The 20412-nt window shown below is 38.0% G+C and overlaps 1 protein-coding gene across 5 annotated transcripts in view; it reads left to right on the top strand.

The window, feature by feature from the left end:
• The window catches only part of CMSS1 (cms1 ribosomal small subunit homolog), a 383625-nt gene extending 363280 nt beyond the window's left edge, over positions 1-20345 (top strand). For all 5 annotated transcript variants that reach the window (XM_059164361.1, XM_059164362.1, XM_059164364.1 and 2 more), the window contains 7 exons: positions 1254-1383; positions 5829-5888; positions 7031-7133; positions 10355-10415; positions 10850-10937; positions 17446-17534; positions 20039-20345. In XM_059164361.1, coding sequence (XP_059020344.1) covers positions 1254-1383; positions 5829-5888; positions 7031-7133; positions 10355-10415; positions 10850-10937; positions 17446-17534; positions 20039-20122 — 615 coding nt within the window. In that variant the 3' untranslated portion in view covers positions 20123-20345. The remainder of the gene's footprint in view (positions 1-1253; positions 1384-5828; positions 5889-7030; positions 7134-10354; positions 10416-10849; positions 10938-17445; positions 17535-20038) is intronic.
• Positions 20346-20412: the final 67 nt, after the last annotated feature.

Below are 20412 nucleotides of genomic sequence, written 5' to 3'. Positions count from 1 at the left end.
TCTTTTGCTCCTGTACAGACTTTTTTATGGCTCAACCTTGGAGAAGGTGTGGTTTTCTTTGACCTTCCATCACAGTTGTGAAAACATCAGTGTAATTCTCTCCCTGCCAACAGGGTCTACTGTTGAATTCAGCAGAGGAAATATGATTGGGATTAGAGTAAAGAAGATGGATTCAAACCAATTACTTAACAGCAAGCTTTTAGAAAGTTCAGAGTATGTGTGCATATGTTTTCTTTGCTCACAAATGGCCAAATAGAAAGATGGGAGATGCCAAATTGGCTGAGGTTTGGCAAGTCCTTAAAGAAGTGACTTTAACTTCTCTTTGATAGGTTGTACACTAATGGCCTTCAGGAGTGTTAAGTTCTTGGTGGCTCAAGGTCAAAACTCTTGCTAGATAGTTTTAGCCTTGGCTGAGGTCATACTAAACTGTGCCTACTGATGACATATTTTAAAAGTCAATTCATTTGACAGAACTTTGATTATTCTTGGCAGTGGTATAGAAATGAGGATATTGTTGAAAGAGGTGGAAAGGTGGGGGTAGGGAGTGGCTCTTTGTGGATCTTTGGTGAAACATTAGAAGGAAATGAGAAGTTTGTGGTAAAAATTAACTGAACAGTGGTGTGCTCCTAGTACATTGCAGGCACTAAATAAATGCTGCACAAGTAAATTCAAATCAAAATAAATGCTGTAAAGTTATTCCTGTTCTGCTTTCCATGGGGCCACTTCAAGACGCTCTCCTAAGACTTGACAGTCAAGAGTCTACAGTCCTTTGCAGTGGGCTCCAATGCTCAGATTACTCCTGCAGGTTTTACCTTAATCCAAGAAACCCAAAGTGAGACTCAGTGCCTTAAAAACCAAGTTAGGTAAAAAATTCTCAAAATTCTACTCTGGGGAATAAAAATCTTCGAAGGATTAAAGAGAGGTTTCCACAGCAACAAGATTAATTGACTTTTAACAGAAAATAATGCCGTATTAATGGAGACTCCTACAGAAATTTCAGTTCTCCTAGAAGCCATAGACCAAGAGTTACAAAGAGACTTTTAGATATCCCATTCATTTTTCAAAGCGGTAGTTGTGTCCAAAAAGTATTCAAGTTTTTTCAAGTGTATCTATTAGAACTCACATGCATACTCAGTTATCACCAAAATCTGTGTGTAGTTTAATTAAGTACCAGAGGATTCTTAGCTATTCTAAGCTAACATCATTCTAAAATCTATCTTCCTGGGTTTTTTTCCTTTCTTCTCATGTCTTAGAAGAAAATTACAGATGTTCTTGCAAAATCAGAGCCAAAACCAGGGACACCTGAAGACCTACAAAAACTGATGAAGGACTATTACAGCAGTAATCGTTCAGTGATTGAATTAGAAGAACTAAACCTACCAGGTACAGCCAGACTTGTTTGGTTTTTTCCCCTCCTTTTTTTCCCCTTACTGTTCTGAAGTTAGTCATTTAGCAGAACTCATTGTTATTGCTATCAACTTTCCTGATGAGGAGGAGCAAAAAGGGTTTTTCTTTCCTACACTATGTATCTTATGGCTAGGTATCTCTGTCAGTGAATCAGTGTATTTTCACGTGCTAATACTCCTTTCCTCAAACTCATAGTTGTAACTTTTGAATGATTTCTTTTCTTTTTTTTTTTTTAAAGATTTTATTTATTTATTTGCCAGAGAGAGAGAGAGAGAGCGAGCACAGGCAGGCAGAGTGGCAGCAGAGGCAGAGGGAGAAACAGGCTCTCCGCCAAGCATGGAGCCCGATGTAGGACTTGATCCCAGGTCGCTGGGATCATGACCCGAGCCGAAGGCAGCCGCTTAACCAACTGAGCCACCCAGGCGTCCCTGAATGATTTCTTCATTAAGATGCTAAATGGTATCTGTTCAGTCTAAAGAAAGATTTGTAATTTAATTTTTTTTAAAAAGCGAATTGTTGAGTGTGCATTGTTTTAGCATTCTTCAAGGAGTAAGAATCCCTAGTTGAAGATAGAAGTTAAATTAAAATAAAAATAAAGCACACATTAAAAGTATAGATATGAAACATAGTTTACTCACCCTTTATAGACAAAAACTTTAGCTTTTTATTTTTTTTTAAAGATTTATCTATTTATTTGAGAAAAAGAGTGTGCACACTCAAGTTGGGAGAGAAGGGGAGAGGGAAAGAGTCTCCAGCAGGCTCCATGCTAAGCAGGGAGCCCAATGACTGGTCAGGGGCTCAATGCCAGACTCAGTGTCATGACCATTGAGGTCATGACCTGAGTTGAAACCAAGAATCAGACATTCAATCAACTGAGCCACCAGGTGCCCAACTTTAGCTTTAATAAGCTTCTTAGTTTTGTTGTCCTTATCACAGATTTCTAGTTATAGTTTTGTTTTTATGGTAGTGTTTTTGGGTCTCAGGCCAGACTTTTTCAAGCAAACTATCTAAAGATAGGAATAAAATTACACATTTTTAGCAAAGCTGACACCTCACTCCAAGTGATTCTTAAACCTACTGTTGTTCGAGATCTACTGCCTTAGAATATTTATAATTAAGTTAAAAATACTGCAAAATTCTTAAAACAACTGATTTTAATTAATTTGAAAACTTGGATACATCCTCTAACTCTTTGGGGCAGAGAGTAAAGAGATGTTGTTACAAAATCAAACCACACAAGGTCTGGGTATCACTCTTTCAGATGAGCTTTTTATAGATTACTAGGGATATCTAATTACTACTGTTGGAAAAAGTCAAGGGTAGCTTGATTTCCCTTTTCCATTACAACTTTATGCTTTCTAGAGGCTTAAGGAGCTGAAAAACATCCCATTCCTTGAATTTTTAGAATTCCTTTGTGATGTGCTTTAAAAAAAAAAAAAGTACATTAAGTTTGAAAACAGGAGTGCCCCTGTCTGTTTCTTTTCCAAAAGGAATATCCTTTAGGGACTTTAAGGAGTGCATTTCCAAAAGAGCAAGATCTGGAGTTTTAGACTCACAAAGCCCAGAGGAGTCTAAAGCTCCAGATCTTGCTCTTGTGGAAATGAACTCCTTAAATTCCCTAAAAGGGTATTCCTTGTACTTTTTTTTTTTTTTTTTAACAGTTAGAAACCACTCCTGTCTAGGCATAGTTCCTTTGAGAAGAGCTAAGTCCTGACTGATGTATCATAGGAACGAAGTGTTATAGCAGAGCTTCTGTTCAAAGTTTAACTGAAGTTTGACTCAGTGGTTGCTTTATCCTTCATTCTTTGTTAGCGTACACCTTCTACTCAGGAAAGATTTGTGAGATAGTGGGATTGCTGCTGCTGTGTATACTTATGGAACATCATAAATCTTAATTTTCTAGCATTATAGAGATACAGAGATCATAAGAAACCTTTAAAGTCATTGGATTTCCAGAGTGAGTTTACATTATATTATTGCTCTATTACAGTTCAGTTATATAGTTAAACAGGAAGGTATGGTCATGGCTTGGTTTAGGAAGGAAGGAAAATGTTAAAAATACTTTTATAGACAAAAAGAACAGGTTTTCATTTTCAGTTAAGAAATTGGGCCATTCTGAGACACAGTGAATAAAAGCATCAAGAGACCATTTAGGAGAAGGCCCAGTTTGCTACATATGAAACCAAGGACAGAGAGGAAGTCCACAGTAAGTAAGAGAAGGGACACACTCTGGGTTATTTGGAACAGGCAGGGGCAGGAGCACAAATATAAGGTGAATATAGATAATGAGGTACTGTTCCTATTAGTTTGCTGAGTGTCTAAGTTGGTTTTGATTTGAGGTTATTTGTGTCTGTAGGGCAGGAACATGTCTTTTCGATTAATATTGTTCACTATATACTGTTAATGTCATACACATGGGCACTTAATTAGTTTTGAGGCAAGAATTTCTTGGAGTTAACTCAGCTGTACTACTGAGAGCTGCAGTGTGGTTTAGATCAGTACTAAATGCCTGTAGGCTAGCAGCAACTGAATCACCCAAAAATTAAAAAGCAAATTCCCAGGCCCACCCCTAAGGAATTCTGACTTACTAACAAAAAGAGTCCGTCCTAGGAATCTGTATCTTTGGTAAAGCTCTCCAGGTGAGTCTGATCATATTCAGACTTGGGAAATTACAGTTTTAAGAACATCAAAGGCTCTACAGCTGTATAGGAAGCAACATCTTTGAAGTTAGTTAACTCACATAATGTGAGTAACATATGCTGGGTCACAATATTAATGTTAAAATTAATTTAAATTTAGTAATAGTTTACTCCCTAGCACTCAACTGTGTTCATAGAAAACCTTTTTCTTATAGAAAGAATTAGAATAATAAACATGATCCTGCTTTTTAATACATCTCAGGTACAGAGTAAATAATACTACATAATTACTAGACCTTGGTTGAGCAAGGCCCTTATATTTTATTTTAGTGTTATATTGTCTTTTACTCTGGTGTTGTGTTGTATTTTGATGCATTATTCCCACTCTTCTTCAGTCCACACTCCTCTTTACTTTCCCCAGAGCATTCACTCTAATGTGTTAATACATGCTTTTAAATATGTATATATGCTTGTAAAATGTCATGTTGTTGTATGTGTGTACACTTTACAATTTATCTAAACAATGTGCTGAACTTCTCATTCCTTCTCATTCTGTCTCTTTCCTCTCTGAGCACTTTTTTGAGATATGCCTATATGGCTTAATGCACATCAAGTTCCTTGCTTCTTAATGCTAAACAGTATGCCAGTGATTTTATCTACCACCTATTGGTCATCCATTTTCTCAGATTTGGTCATCCATTTTCTCAGATATGGACACCTAGGTTGCTTCCTGCTCCCCACTATCACAAATAATAATAGGATAAATATACTCGTTTATCTCTTTATAGACCATATAAGAATTTCTTTCCATTATTTACTCAGGAATGTAATCATGGGTCGTAGAGTAAATACAACTTAATTTGACTACTTTCCAGAATAGCTATTACCAGTTTACACCTCCACCTACATCTCCTTTTTTTTTTTTTTTGGATTTTTATTTATTTATTTGACAGAGATCACAGGTAGGCAGAGAGAGAGAAAGGGAAGCAGACTCCTTGCTGAGCAGAGAGCCCGATGTGGGGCTCGATCCCAGGACCCGAAGGCAGGGCTTTAACCCACTGAGCCACCCAGCTGCCCCTCCACCTACATTTCACAAGAGGCTTATCACCCTACATTCTTGACAAGAGTCAGTATTATACCTCTTTCTAACCGCTATCATTCTAATGGGTGTGTGCAGTATATCCTCATCATTGTAATATGCAATTCTATGATGACTAGTGAGTTTGAGCCTCTCTACCTAGATTTGTTAACTCTTTCCCCTTTACCTTTGTATATTGCCTATTCCATGATTTGAAAAATAAACATTCTTCATAAGTTCATTGAATGATAGAACAAGCTTCTATTTCACTACTCTAAGAATCAGGGACAGGGGTGCCTGGGCAACTCAGCTGTTAAGCATCTGCCTTCAGCTCAGTTAATGATCCCAGGGTTCTGGGATCGAGCCCCACATCTGTCTCCCTGCCCAGTGGGAAGTCTGCTTCTCCCTATCCCACTCCCCCTTGCTTATATTCCCTCTCTTGCTGTTTCTCTCTCTGTCAAATAAATAAATAAATCTTTTTTTAAAAAAAGAAAAGAAAAGAAAAGAAATCATTGACAGTTAAAAGCTTACTTGCTCTTATTGCTGCTATTGTTTTAAATACTGGACAACACTTTAAAATATATAATAAGCCCCATTCACTAATGTTTTACAACCTTATTCCAGAAGATACATTCACAATGGATCTGTTTTGATCATGTGTATGTTTGCAAAATCCTCTACAAAGCATGTTTGTCATATTCTAGACTCCTGTTTCCTCAAGGCCAATGATTTGACTCATAGTCTCTCATCATACCTAAAAGAAAGTAAGTAACCTATAGTTTTTCTTTTAAGTTATTCACCAAGTGTTATTACTCCATTAAAACATAAGATCCATCTAGTTAGAATAACAACTTTTGAAACTACATTTAAAAGCAAAACTATCCACCTCAAATGGACTTGAAATGGAGGTTTTTCTTAAGGTACATCTTGATATCAATTTCTGTTTATTTAAGTTTATTCTTGTTTTGCCCTGGCTTTGAGAATTTGAGTTTTTATCTCATTTTTGTTTTATAATACATTAGAAGTATTGGTGTAGGAATCCAGAGATTAATTATCATTCTAGTTCTAAGTCTCTCGCTATTTGACCAGGGGCAAGTCACTGAGTACTCTTCCAGGACTTGACTTTGTTACCTGGAAGATAAGGAAGTTGGACATGTGATCTTTATTCTGGCTATAAAGTTCTGAAATTGTTATTTCCTGAAATTCTTATTTTCATACGCTCATAACTCAGACCACGACTATCACACAACCTAATTTCATCTTTTCGATATTTATTGTGTTTTCCAGTAATAGCCAGATTATTCATATTAGGTAGTCATCTATTGTGACTGATAATGAAATAGTTTAGATATAGAGATTTAACATTCTTTTTTCAAACTGAAAGTAGTTCTGATGGCACTCAACTTGAGTTCTTAAACCTTTCTGCACCTCAAATTCAGCAGGTGTAAATGTAGGTTATAGTAGAATCAACCTTAGTGGGTTATGAGAACTAAACAGTGTCATATTTAATATATGATTGCTATTATTTTAATGTCATTTCCATTTTTATCTTGTGTTGAGTGTTTCCTTAAAATTTAACATTATTGAATCTGAGTTCTTTTTCTATTTAGTCTTTGCCATCAAGCATCAAACATAAAATTATCAAAAATGTATTATTCCAAACTTTTTTTTACTTGGTCCTAAAACTAGTCACATTTAGCTACTTGGCATATTATGTGTTCTATGATATAAGTTAATGATCTTTCATTTTAATCTAATATCTTGAATAACCAGAGAATAGAATCTGGACAATAACTAATTAAACATTAACAAAGGGTAATTGGAGGATACTCAGGGGGCTAAAATAAATAGGGGCCCTATTTTACAATATTTAGAGTAATATTTTTCTTACTTTTTTTTCCCCCAGTCTGCCCTAAGTGGGTAAAACTTCGGAAAAACCATAATGAGAAGAAATCAGTCCTGATGTTGATCATCTGCAGCTCTGCTGTCCGGGCCTTGGAGCTCATTAGGTTAGATACCTCACCTATTCCTTTCATGAATGTTTTCTGAGTAACTGAGATGTGTCAAGTTGATATGTTCTATATGTTGGAAATGTAACAATGAGCAAAATAGACAGAATCCCTTCTTTCATGGAACTTACCTTCTGGTGAGGGAGACAGACAATAAACAAATAAATACACAATATGATGTCAGGTAATATTAAATTACATAAGAAAAAATAAAGCATGGCAAAAGGAAGGATGGGGTTGGAGGGCTACTTTTAAAAGGGTTGTCACAGTAAGCTTTTCTAAGGAGAATGACATTTGAGCAGAGATATAAACAAAGTGAAGGAGAATGCCATGTAGATATCTAGAAGAAGAACATTCCAGACAGAGTGGACAGAAAATATAAAAGGTCCTGAGATATAATGCTATTGGAAGATTTTTGAGCAGAAGAGTCACGTGATCTGAATAATCAATCTAAAGGATCACTTTGGCTTTTGTGTGGAGAACACATGTTCTGCCACTCTAGAGGCCAAGAATAAAAGCCAAGAAATAATATAAGCAATGATGAGTTGGAAAAAATAATGGAAGAAAAGATCTAATTTAAAATAATAACAAGAAAAAATAGACTACCAAGTAATAAACCTACCAAAACCCATATAAAGAAAATATTACATAAGCAACTCAGATCTTTTTTTAAGAGGTGGTGGGGGCAGGGAGAGGCAGAGGGAGAAGAAGAGAGAGAATCTTAAGCAGACTCCATGCCCAGCACAGAGCCTGATGTGGGGCTCCATTTCACCACCCTGAGATGGTGACCTGAGCTGAAATCAAGAGTCGGAAGCTTAACCCTCTGAGCCGCCCAGGTGCCCCACAACTCAAAAGATCTTAAACAAAAGGGCATACAATATTGCTAAATAGGAAGAATCAGTGTAGGGATGCCTGGGTGGCTCAGTTGGTTAAGCATCTGCCTTTGGCTCAGGTAATGATCCCAGAGTCCTAGGATTGAGTCCTGCCTTGGGCTCCCTGCTCAGCTTCTACTTCTCTCTCTCCCTCTGCCGCTGTCCCTGCTTATACTTGCTCGTTCTCTCTCTGTGTGTGTCAAATAAATAAATAAAATCTTTAAATTTAAAAAAAAAGTCACTGTTGCAAAGATGCCTGTTTTACCTAGAAAAATCTATAAATTTCACAGATTCCCAGTGAAACTTCGGTAGAACTGGTTTTCTAACTCAATAAGCTAAGTTCAAAAGTTAAAGATAAGCTATAGTTCTAAGTTCATAAGAGAAAATACAGAAGAAAAATACATGGGGAAATTCTGAGGAAGAACATTAGTGAGTGGATACTATACCTATAGTATCTACCAGATTACCAATAGATATGTTACCAAGTCTCCCTAATTCAAACAGTATGGAACTGGCATACGTATGACAGATCAGACCAGTGGAACAGAATTGGAAGTTCAGAAATAGGCCTATATGCATGTGAAAACGGAGCATATGGCAAAAGTGACAAAGCAGACGGGAAAGATGGATTATTTAATAAATGGTGTTGGAACAACTGGGTAGCCATCTGGAAAAGTAAAGTTGGATCCCTATCTCACTTCTCATACCAAAGTAAATTCCAAATGGACCGATTTTAAATATAAAAATTATGTTTTAAAGATAATTTGTCAGTGCTTTACTAGGTGCTTTCACATACCTTTTCATTTACTGTAGTTTTTGTAGAAAAAACAAAAAGGCTTCCAAGGGATCAGTGTTAACATTGATTTTTCAGAGAAGGGCCATCAGAGTAAATTGGGATTTACTGGAACTAGCTAGCCCTATTCCAGGGCCAGGCTTTGTACCGGCTTTGACAGGAGACAAAACAAAGGAAAGTTCAGGTCCTGGAGAAAATAAATTAAGGTGCAAATGTAGACTTTCAATAGTTACTTGCATGTATTTTTCTAAATGAACTAATCTTACAAATTTATAAAAGTGGTTAAGTTCTTCAAACTCTCCTTTCCCCACGAGGCACACACATTAAATTGTATCACACTGACTCTCAGTGAAATAAAAGTGTTTCTTGCAACTATTTCTGCTCCAAACACAATTGATCTTCAAGACTCCATCTGTTTCTGGGCAGCTATACTTTCTGGTTCTGAAGTCATAGTAGTTCACATTGACTTTTCAGTGTTTTAAAAACTACAACCACAGAGTTCATTTCAGATTCAAACATTAATGGCAAAGGGGTTGGCCTGGAGATGGCCTCTTAAAAACAAGCTGTCACATTGATTTGGGCTTTTACTGTACATAAATACCATTCTGAAGGGCATAAAAGCCCTGTGTTGTCACACTTCATTTACCAATTCTGTGTTCTGTGTCTTTGGTAATATTATGATCTACTTCAAGGTTAGGTGATTTGCAAAAAGAGATTTCTGAGCTCGCACAACAAGCCCTATTCATAAAAACTAATGGTGAATAATTCTAACTTTTATAAGAATACCTATTCTTTACTATCTTGCAAATTCATATATTCCTACAGTCTTACAAATTCATATATTCCTACATTTCTCAAAACATAATAATATATATAAAAAACAATAATATTTCCAAGCATATTCTCATGTTCTATTCCCAAACAGCAACTAAAGGATTGATTGTTCTTTTATACCTGTTGATGCCAGGAGCATTAACACATATAAAATTTTGCAGAAAAGCTCACTCTGCTAAGTAGATAAAAGTGGGGGATTCCTCTGATTGCAAGACATAAGCCTTCTCCTCCCTGTCAGCTCATTCCCAGCAACCCACCCGTGGCAGTCACATACAAACTTTTGTAGATGCCTTTGGGCTCCACAGAGCATAGGCTGACATCACTGCTCCAAGATACTTCTTGCAACCAAATTTTGTATGAGAACTATACTGCAGAATTTAAAAATGAGTTCTCTGCCAGGTACCTGAAATATGGGAATTCTATATTACAAATGAAGGGCAGATCCATAAGTTTCAGTTATCAAGGAAACCTAAGTAAAGTTAACCTTGTGTATGAAAAGTAGAAGCCAACCCAGATATATGCCTGAATAAAAGGATCCCTCACTTTCCTTCCATCCATGGGCCAACCTGAAAATCTCAGTGTTTTGTATCGGTGTATATTTACATATGCATATGCTCATAGTTACATACTTAAACACATATATTCTCTTTAAGGCAAGACATAATACTTAAGCCGGCAATGAGTAAGTTTTCTTAGGCATTAATCTTTTTTTTTTTAATTAGGTCAATGACAGCATTTAGAGGAGACAGCAAAGTTATGAAATTATTTGCAAAACACATTAAGGTAAGTAAGGGCCTATGGTTCCTGATAGGTATTGTAAGTTATCCTTAAGGGCTGCTCCTAGCTTTTTCTTAACTCCTTAGCAGGCGTTTTCTTTGGTGCCTTCTTATGTAACATACTTAACAACTGTTGTATTCTTTACATCCCCTGCCTTTGCATGCCCACCTCCCCCAACAAAAGTCGCTACTCCTCTGTGCTCCAAGATTCCTGCACAGAAGCTGAGGTTTGACCCCTGGGTTCTCTGAAGATTTGCCAGTTTTAGAGAGTGATGCTTTTCTATCTTGATGTTAATTAACTTTCTTTGCACTGGAAGTTGGGACTAAACAAGAGTAGTCCTATTTGCTTTTTTACTTCTTTAGCTTTTGGATGAAATGCCTATGATTGCCCTTTCTAATGACTCTTCTTGCCTTTCATCTCCTTCATCTTGAAATAAATAGGTCCAAGAGCAGGTAAAGTTGCTGGAGAAGCGTGTGGTACACCTGGGCGTAGGAACCCCGGGGAGAATTAAAGAACTCGTTAAACAAGGTATGAAAAGAGGCACTGATATGCTTACTCAGAACTGGGACTTTCCCTTTTAACCCATGTGAGTTTAGGAAACCACATTTGTGATGCAGTGAAACCAGATTTCTGTGTTCATCTGGGAGTTGGAAACAGTCTTTTGTCAGTAAATCTAGCCAGCAGGTGCAATAGGGATTAATAGTAAGGCTTGTGGTGAACTGTGGTACATGTGCCCACCTAAATATATTCAAACTCCACTTGCTTTAAGCAGGTTAGTGGATCCACAATTCATTCCACCAATCTGCAACCTCTAGAATTTGTAGAGCTGGATGAGTTAGTATATCCCTCTTAATTAATTGAATCTTGGTTCCCAAGACTGCCATTTCAGTTGAAGTTTTCATATAAAACATGTTGAAACAAAAATGCAGTTTCTATGGATGAAATATAAGTATTCTAGAATATTTCTCCCAAATGCATTTCTCTTTTAGTACTTTGCCCAGAAAGTATTCCAGACGGCGTCCACCAGTAGGTTTTTATAATTTGTTAGCTTTCTTAAAGTGAATAGCCTAAAACTTGTTAATGTGCTGATGATCTTATTACCTGTTTTACCTGCCAGACTGATTGAAGATTTCTTTTCAATACTCATTTCCAAATTATTTACTTAATATAGTAATAGAACTTTGTTTTGTGACTGGAGCTATTCATAGATAGATAGATAGATAGATAGATAACAGAAATGGGTTCATCAATGTAATGACCCAATATAAAGATGGGCATTTGCCAAGAAGCAAACAAAAGCTTAAAATACTTATGTTTCTTTCCAGATGAAAGCCATCCAGGGTTAAATGAACCCACTATATTAAAAAGGCTGTGCAATTACAAAGACGTAACAAACTTAGCAGCTCCAGACAAGGAATGGAAACATTTTTTTTTAGTTCATACTTGCACTGGTCTACGCTAAATACTCTTAGGTGTCTCATTAAATATTCATGGCACCCGTGGAGGCTAGCATTTTTATTTCTTAGAAAACCCTGAAGCTCTGAAGGGTGAAGTGGCTTTCCCACAGTTTCTCAGTCTAGGCTTTCTAGTTCCAGAGCTTCTCCCCCTCAAGGAGCTTCTGATCCTTGAAGAAATAAATGTGCATAGATGGAGACTGAGGACATGAGGCAGTAAATGCCAAGGGCCAAATGAGCACTTCCAAGTCCTATAGGAGTTAAAATACATTGTTATGGAGGCTGAATCTGTGTGGAAGGCTTTAGAGAGGAAAGGATCTTTAACTGATCTTTAAAGTGTAAGAAGGATTAAAATAGGATCTTTGAAGTACAGAGATGTGAGAAAAAGCAATCAGGAATGGGAGAACTGCTGAGTCAGAAGAGGGCAGGCAGATACACCTGACTGAGATACAGGGTTGAGGTTACAAGTCCCTATTATGAATTCAGTCCAGAGTCAAATCCCAAGTCCAGCCCCGTGACCTTGGCAAGTTACTTAACCTCTCTAAATCTATTTCTGTATTCAAATGACAGAGGTGGTGGTAATATCTTCCTCAAAGGATTAGTATGATAATAAAATGCCAATAAAGAGTTTGACACAATGAGTTTCACACCCTAAGAAATCAAATGTTAGTTTTTATTTTTATTAAAGAAACCAACTTTCTTGGTTGGAAACTTCAAGGACTTTCGTAGCTGGTGATTCGGTTGGAAAGAGTCAGTGTGGAAGGAGGGTCTTAAACACTAAGCTGAAAAGTTTGAGTTTTTGCCTTATGGACATGGGAGGACATTGAAGTGAAGGAACAGATGAGAAGTACGCATAGCATATTTGTGAGACATAGAGTTGGGAGAGTTTGGCTGGCCAGCAGGAGAGCCCAGGGGTAAACCCTGCTTCTCCCACAGCTCTTAGCCAGAGATTCACCTCACCTCTCTCTAGAATCGAGGTGGTTTCTTGTGTGTCACCAAGGCCCCATGCAAAAGAGTTATTCTTCTCCATATTTAAAAAGAGAGAAAGGGAAAGAGAGAAACAAAGCTCTACCTATTGTTGAAATTTGATTTCCATAGAGTTGTGAGGTCTCACTGTGAAAGCTTATTTTATTTAAGAAGTGGAAAAATCATTTAAGGAGCTGTTGATTCTTTCTGCTCAGCAAGGAGTCTGCTTCTCCCTCTCCCTCTGCCCCTCCCTCCCCCACTCATACTTCTGTCTCTGTCTTTCTCCCTCAAATAAATAAAAAAAAAAATCTTAAGAAAAGGCGGGGGGAGAACAATTCTAGCCCTCTAGAAACTGGGAATCTAACAAAGCTGAGCAAATGTCACATAACTCATTCTATGTAGCTGTTTATGACTTAAGATGTTTATATATATTTGATATATTAAGGAAAGATTCCAGACTTCCAAAGATATCCCATGACATTGGGGTCTGTACAGTTATAGACAGAAGTATATTGTTTTAATTTAATAATGAAGGAGATTTTCTAACAATAAGAGCTTTTCAACAATGCAAAAAGGTATAGAAAAGAAAATAAATCACTTTGAGTTAATATTGAATATATTTCCTTTAGTCTTTTTTTCTATGTATTTATATATTTTTATAAGTGGAAATCAAACAATATGTAATAATTTTATAACTTGTCTTTTCCACTTACATTTTTCAACTCTTTTTCTTTTTTTAAGATTTTATTTACTTGACAGAGAGAGAACAAGAGAGCATAGGCAGGGGGAGTGGCAGAAGAAAAGGGAGAAGCAGGCTCCCGGCTGAGCAGGGAGCCGGATGTGGGGTTCAGTCCTAGAACCCTGGGATCATGACCTGAGCCGAAGGCAGACACTTAACAAACTGAGTCACCCAGGCACCCCTCCACTTAAAATATCTTATGAGGACTTTCTTTGCCATGAAATAGTTTTAATTTTTTTTGTTTTTAATGGCTGCATAATATTCTACATAATATTCTACTGTTTTTTATAGTTTTAGTGAGACATAATTGACATATAAACTTGTATTACTCCAGTATGTACAATATGACTTTATACATATATAGTGAAATGATTACCACTATAAATTTAGTTAACATCAATCACCTCAAATAGTTATAATTTTTTTTCTTGTGACAAGAATTCTTAAGATCTATTCTCTTAGCACCTTTCATATGTAGGGTAAAGTATTAACTACACTCACTGTGCTGCACATTACATCCCCAGAACTTATTTACCTTACTACTAGAAGTTTTTACCTTTTGACCACCTTCTCCCATTTTCCCCAAACCACCACCTCCCCACCTTTGACAACCACCAATGTGTTCTCTGTATCTATGAGTTAGGTTTTTTAGATTCTACATTTAAGTGAAATCATGCAGTATTTGCATGACTGTTTGACTGATTTCATTTAGCATAATGCCCCCAAGATTCATCCCTATTATCACAAATGACAAGATTTCCTTCTCTTTTATGACTGAACAATATTGTGTGTGTGTGTGTGTAACCTTTTCTTTTTTCATTCTTTTGTTGATGGACACTGAGGGCTGCTTCCATGTCTTGGCTGTTATAAATAATGCTGCAGTGACAGGGGTATATATATCTTTTTGAGATAGTGAGTTTACTTCCTTTGGGTATAATCCCAGAAGTGGAATTGCTGGATCATATGGTAATTCTATTTTCCATTTCTTGAGAGTTCTTCCATACTGTTTTCCATAGTGGCTACACCAATTTACATTCTTACCAACAGTACACAACAGGTCCCTTTTCTCCACATCCTCTTCAGCACATATTATTTCTTGTGGGGTTTTTTTTGGTAATAGTTATCCTAGCAGGTGTGATGTAATATTTCATTGTGGTTTTAAATTACATTTCCCTGATGATTAGTGATGCTGAGCATCTTTTCATGTACCTGTTGGCCATTTGGATGTCTTCATTGCAAAAATAACTATATTCATTTCCTCTGTCTATTTTTAAATCAGATTGTTTGGTTTTTTTGGCCACTGATTTGCAGGAGTTTTTTATATATTTTGGATATTTATCCCAAGTGTGTGTGTGTGTGTGTGTGTGTGTGTGTGTGTGTAATGGTAGGATACCTGGATTATTTATAATTTTTTGCTATTATAAATAATACTGCAATGATAATCTTCGCAATTACTATATAAGTTTTGGTTGTTTTTTTTTTAAGATTTTGATTCTAAAGTAATCTCTACACCTAGTGTAGGGCTCGAACTTACAACCCTAAGATTAAGAGTTATATACTCTACCGATTGAGCTAGCCTAGTGCTCCACTAACTATATTTATGTATCTTTTTTTTAAGATTTTATTTATTTATTTGACAGACAGAGATCACAAGTAGGCAGTGAGGCAAGCAGAGAGAGCAGGGGAAGGAGGCTCCCCGCTGAGCAGAGAGCCTGATATGGGACTGGATCCCAGGACCCCGGGATCATGACCTGAACTGAAGGCAGAGGCTTTAACCCACTGAGCCACCCAGGCGCCCTTATGTTTCTTATGTATTTACTGAGATTTGTCATAGAAAGAAAAATATTTTAGCAACTAGTAAGCATTTTATTTTATTTTATTTTATTTTATTTTATTTTATTTTAAAAATTTTATTTATTTATTTGATAGAGATCACAAGTAGGCAGAGAGGCAGGCAGAGAGAGAGAGGAGGAAGCAGGCTCCCCACTGAGCAGAGAGCCTGATGTAGGGCTCGATCCCAGGACCCTGAGATTATGACCGGAGCCGAAGGCAGAGGCTTTAACCCACTGAACCACCCAGGCGCCCCAAATAGTAAGCATTTTAAAGCTCCAATTATATAATGCTCAAGTGCCTTCCTGAAAGGCTATATCTGTGTGTTCTCCCACCAATAGTAAGTTATTTTTAAGGGAAGACTACCAATCCATTGTCCTTCTCAAGTTATCTTTTTTTTTTTTTAAGATTTTATTTATTTATATGACAGACAGGGATCACAAGAGAAGCAGGCAGAGAGAGAGGAGGAAGCAGGCTCCCTGCTAGGCAGCTAGCCCGATGTGGGGCTCAATCCCAGGACCTGGGATCATGACCTGAGGCAAAGGCAGAGGCTTTAACCCACTGAGCCACCCAGGTGCCCCTCAAGTTATCATTTTTAATTTTGCAGAGAGAATTTTATTTTTTTAAGATTTTATTTGTTTAGGGGCGCCTGGGTGGCTCAGTGGGTTAGGCCTCTGCCTTCGGCTCAGGTCATGATCCCAGGGGCCTGGGATCGAGTCCCGCATCGGGCTCTCTGCTCAGCAGGAAGCCTGCTTCTCCTCATCTCTCTCTCTGTCTGTCTCTCTGCCTATTTGTGATCTTTCTCTCTGTCAGGTGAATGAATAAAATATTTAAAAAAAAAAAAAAAAAAAAAAAAAAAGATTTTATTTGTTTATTTGAGAGAGAGAGAGAGTAAGAGAAATCAAGAGAGTGGGGTGGAGGGCAGAGGAAGAAGCCGATTCCCCACTGAGCAGGGAGCCTGATATGGGGCTTGATCCCAGACTCAGTCTCCACTGAGTACCTCACAGAGAGAATTTTAAATAAGAGGCATTATGGGGGCACCTGGATGACTCAGTCAGTTAAGCATCCAATTTTTAATTTCAGCTCAGGTCATGATCTCAGGGTGGTAGGACTGAAGCAGGTCAGGGAACACTCAGTGCAGAGACTGCCTGAGAGTCTCTCTCTGCCTGTGCCCCTCCCCACCACTCAGGTCCCTGTGTGTTCTCGCTCTCTCAAATAAGTAAATAAATAAAATATTTAAATTAGTAAGAGGAATTATAAGAAGAAAAGTCTTTGGAGCAGAAGGGGAAATATTGAAATAATCACAGAGAAGAGTTGAGGGGGAAGCGCTGCAGAGTAAAGGAAGGCTTCAGTTATGTTTCCACATGTAACATGAAACAGCTTGGGGCAATGGAAAGAACATGGGGAGTGGGAAAAACTGTGCCAAACTCTGAGACCTCTGAGGGACAGACTCTGAGGTCTCCTCCAGCCCTCATTCGGTAATTATCTCTAGATACAGAGGAAGATAGTAGAAATGGAGTCCTTAAGTGGTTTACTAGTCTTCTCAAATGATCACAGACTTTGAATAAAGCCTATTCATATTTACTTCCTTTTCTGTCTAAAATTAACCCCTGAACCCCACCCTCATCCTTCTGTCCATTCGCCTCCTCACAGTCATTCACACTGCATTGGACTCAACTCCTCTGAAAGGCCACTACCCAGGCTGCAGGATCCATCTTACCAAATTCCTGTCAGGAATGAGACTTCACCCTCTGGGGCTTCCTGAAATGGAGGTTTGGGATTGTTTCTTGGCCTGCACTTGAGCAATTGACAAGCTTAGCAGCTTCTCTGCTTCCCTCAGAAACAGTGATAAGATTGTAAGGAAAGCAATCTGAGTGCTGTATTTGTTTTCTATCAGCCAGGGCCACCTCCTTCAGTGTGCAGAGATTAGTTGCTGGGGGAGAGGACAGCAAATGAGGCAAAAAGCAACCAGGAGACTAAAAAGTCATTTGAATAAGCTTATGTCATGAGGTGTTTGCTGTAGCAACTCTCTCTATGTTTCTTTCAGGTGGCCTTAATTTGAACCCCTTAAAGTTTCTCGTTTTTGACTGGAACTGGAGAGATCAGAAGTTGAGGAGAATGATGGACATTCCCGAGGTACTGTGTAACCAGCAATTGTTTTTAATCTTTTTTTCTTCAACTTGAACTTGAGTTCAGACATAGTAATAAAATCTTTGACATGGGGAGCAAGCACATTCTGGCCATTGAAATGAATTCTATCTTTTAACTCTGAAGTAACTGCAATTACAGAGTCTATCTCACCCGCTTAAACCTAACTGTATCCTTTCCCTTTGTTTTATAGGAATCAGCTTTGTTTCTTCTTTATATGACCAGGGGCCTCTGCCCCACTGGGGACCACATCTATATTGTACCTTTGAGAAACAGGAAGATCTGGAGGACTTGGCACATTTTTGTGTGTTTTGCTTTAGAGAGACATAGTCATCTTTGTCTTTCATCCTTAAAAATGTGTGAGGGAGTAGAGGCACAAACTTGCCTTGTGGCCTGCATCTCCCATGCCCCAAAACTCACTTAATAGAGAGTGCTATTTTGTTTTTGTTTTAGTGGGGAAATTACTTTGATGTCTCGGTGTATTAAAACTGATTAAGTGCTGGGGCGCCTAGGTGGCTCAGTGGGTTAAAGCCTCTGCCTTTGGCTTAGGTCATGGTCCCAGGGTCCTGGGATCGAGCCCCACACTGGGCTCTCTGCTTGGCAGGGAGCCTGCTTCCTCCTCTCTCCCCACCTGCATCTCTACCTACTTGTGATCTCTGTCTGTCAAATAAATAAATAAAATCTTAAAAAAAAAAAAAAACTGATTAAGTGCCTTTGTGGCCACAGCATTAGCTCATTCTATATTATAAAAGTAATCCAGGGGCATCTGGGTGCAGTGGGTTAAAGCCTCTGCCTTCAGCTCAGGTCATGATCTCAGGGTCCTGGGATCAAGGCCCACATCAGGCTCTCTGCTCAGTGAGGAGCCTGTTTCCCCCTCTCTCTCTACCTGCTTCTCTCCCTACTTGTGATCTCTCTCTCTCTCTGTCAAATAAATAAAATCTTAAAAATAAATAAATAAAAGTAATCCATTATCACCAAAATGTGAAAGATTGACTTGCCACCTACTGTGTATCATGGGACAATTTTTCAATCTAGCCCAATGTTTAGAAGTATCTGTTACAGAGGCGCCTGGGTGGCTCAGTGGGTTAAGCCTTTGCCTTCTGCTCAGGTCATGATCCCAGGGTCCTGGGATTGAGTGCCTCATTGGGCTCTCTGCTTGGCAGGGAGCCTGCTTCCCGCCTCTTCTCTCTCTGCCTGCCTCTTGCCTACTTGTGAACTCTGTCTATCAAATAAATAAAGTCTTTAAGAAAAAAAAAGGCATCTGTTGGAGAGAGAAAAAGATTTATCCAATAATAAAAATGGCTGCCAGTCATCAACCTAATTAATCATGGCAGCGACTATCAAAGAGATTTGGAACTAATCCTCCAAACATGCTGAATAAATTAACTTATCACTTAAAACTATATCCCCAGAATGACCAACCTGATCATGATTGATCAGTGAGTTACTTCAGAAATCTGTACAGGTTAAAAGACAATTTTTTCAGTTTCCTACACACATACACAAATATGTGTGCGCACACGCACACACACACACCTATGCCCTGAACTGACTGGTTTTTTATTTTAATGTTGATTTTTTATTTTTTGAAGATTTTATTTATTTATTTGACAGGCAGAGATCACAAGTAGACAGAGAGGCAGACAGAGAGGTGGGGAGAAGCAGGCTCCCTGCTGAGCAGAGAGCCCGATTCGGGGCTCGATCCCAGGACCCTGAGATCATAACCTGAGCTGAAGGCAGAGGCTTTAACCCACTGAGCCACCCAGGTACCCTGTGACTGGTTTTTTAAAACCAGTTCGCAAATTTGATGTTAGGAACTTAAGTCTATATCTGATTATTTCAGTTATAATGTGAAACCTGAGTAATCCACTGAAAGTTTTCTAAATTTAATGATAAGGAGGAATTGTGCCAAAGAAAAAACCTTGTCACCCAGTTATTTGTATTATGTTGATGTCATCATTATCTGCTATTCTATATTGAAATATGTGTGCGATCTCACCATACTTTGGGTATTCTGAAAACCTTTGTATAAGATTTTTTTTTTAAGATTTTATTTATTTATTTGACAGAGAGATCACAAGTAGGCAGATAGGCAGAGGGAGGAGGAAGCAGGCTCCCTGCTGAACAGAGAGCCCGATGTGGGGCTCCATCCCAGGACCCTGAGATCATGATCTGAGCTGAAGGCAGAGGCCCAACCCACTGAGTCACTCAGGCGCCCCTATATAAGATTTTTTTATGAGATTTTATTTTGAATGGTTACAAAAGGGCCCTTTAATGAAATGGATGTTTTATTAAGTACCTCTTCCTTTACTTAAGTAAATATTTCAATTCTGAATAAAACACAGGTTAAGATTTTTACCCCCCCTGATGCTGGCTATAACAGCTACACAAATATTAGGAAGTCCAGTTGGTTGAATTTATTCACCAAGACCATCTTTTCTTGATCTTAACCTTTTCTTTTTCTTTTTTTTTTTTCCTTTTCTCTCATTTAGATAAGAAAGGAGGTTTTTGAACTTCTGGAAATGGGAGTCCTCAGTCTATGCAAGTCTGAATCTTTGAAGCTCGGCCTTTTCTAAGTCTGGGTCCTAATGAAAATTCCAGTTTTTATGGTGGGATTTGCATCTCATTTAGTAGCTCTGGAATATTGCAAGGACTCAGTAAATATCAGCTATTGTTTTATTATGTTAACTGGATCACCCCATGAATCACTAGAAATTTTTGGTGGAGATTCTTTGACAGAAATGGAGCTATCCTTTGCCAACTTCTCTGTATAATAAAGTATCACCAGCTTGTGTATGATTTTTTGTTAAGCAGACAGTTTTTCTTTCACCAGCTGACCTCTCATGTTACTTTGCAGAAGGGAAAG

The sequence above is a fragment of the Mustela lutreola genome, chromosome 2 (assembly GCF_030435805.1).
Source record: "Mustela lutreola isolate mMusLut2 chromosome 2, mMusLut2.pri, whole genome shotgun sequence".
Taxonomy (NCBI): Eukaryota; Metazoa; Chordata; class Mammalia; order Carnivora; family Mustelidae; genus Mustela; species Mustela lutreola.
This window is presented reverse-complemented; position numbering and strand designations above follow the sequence as displayed.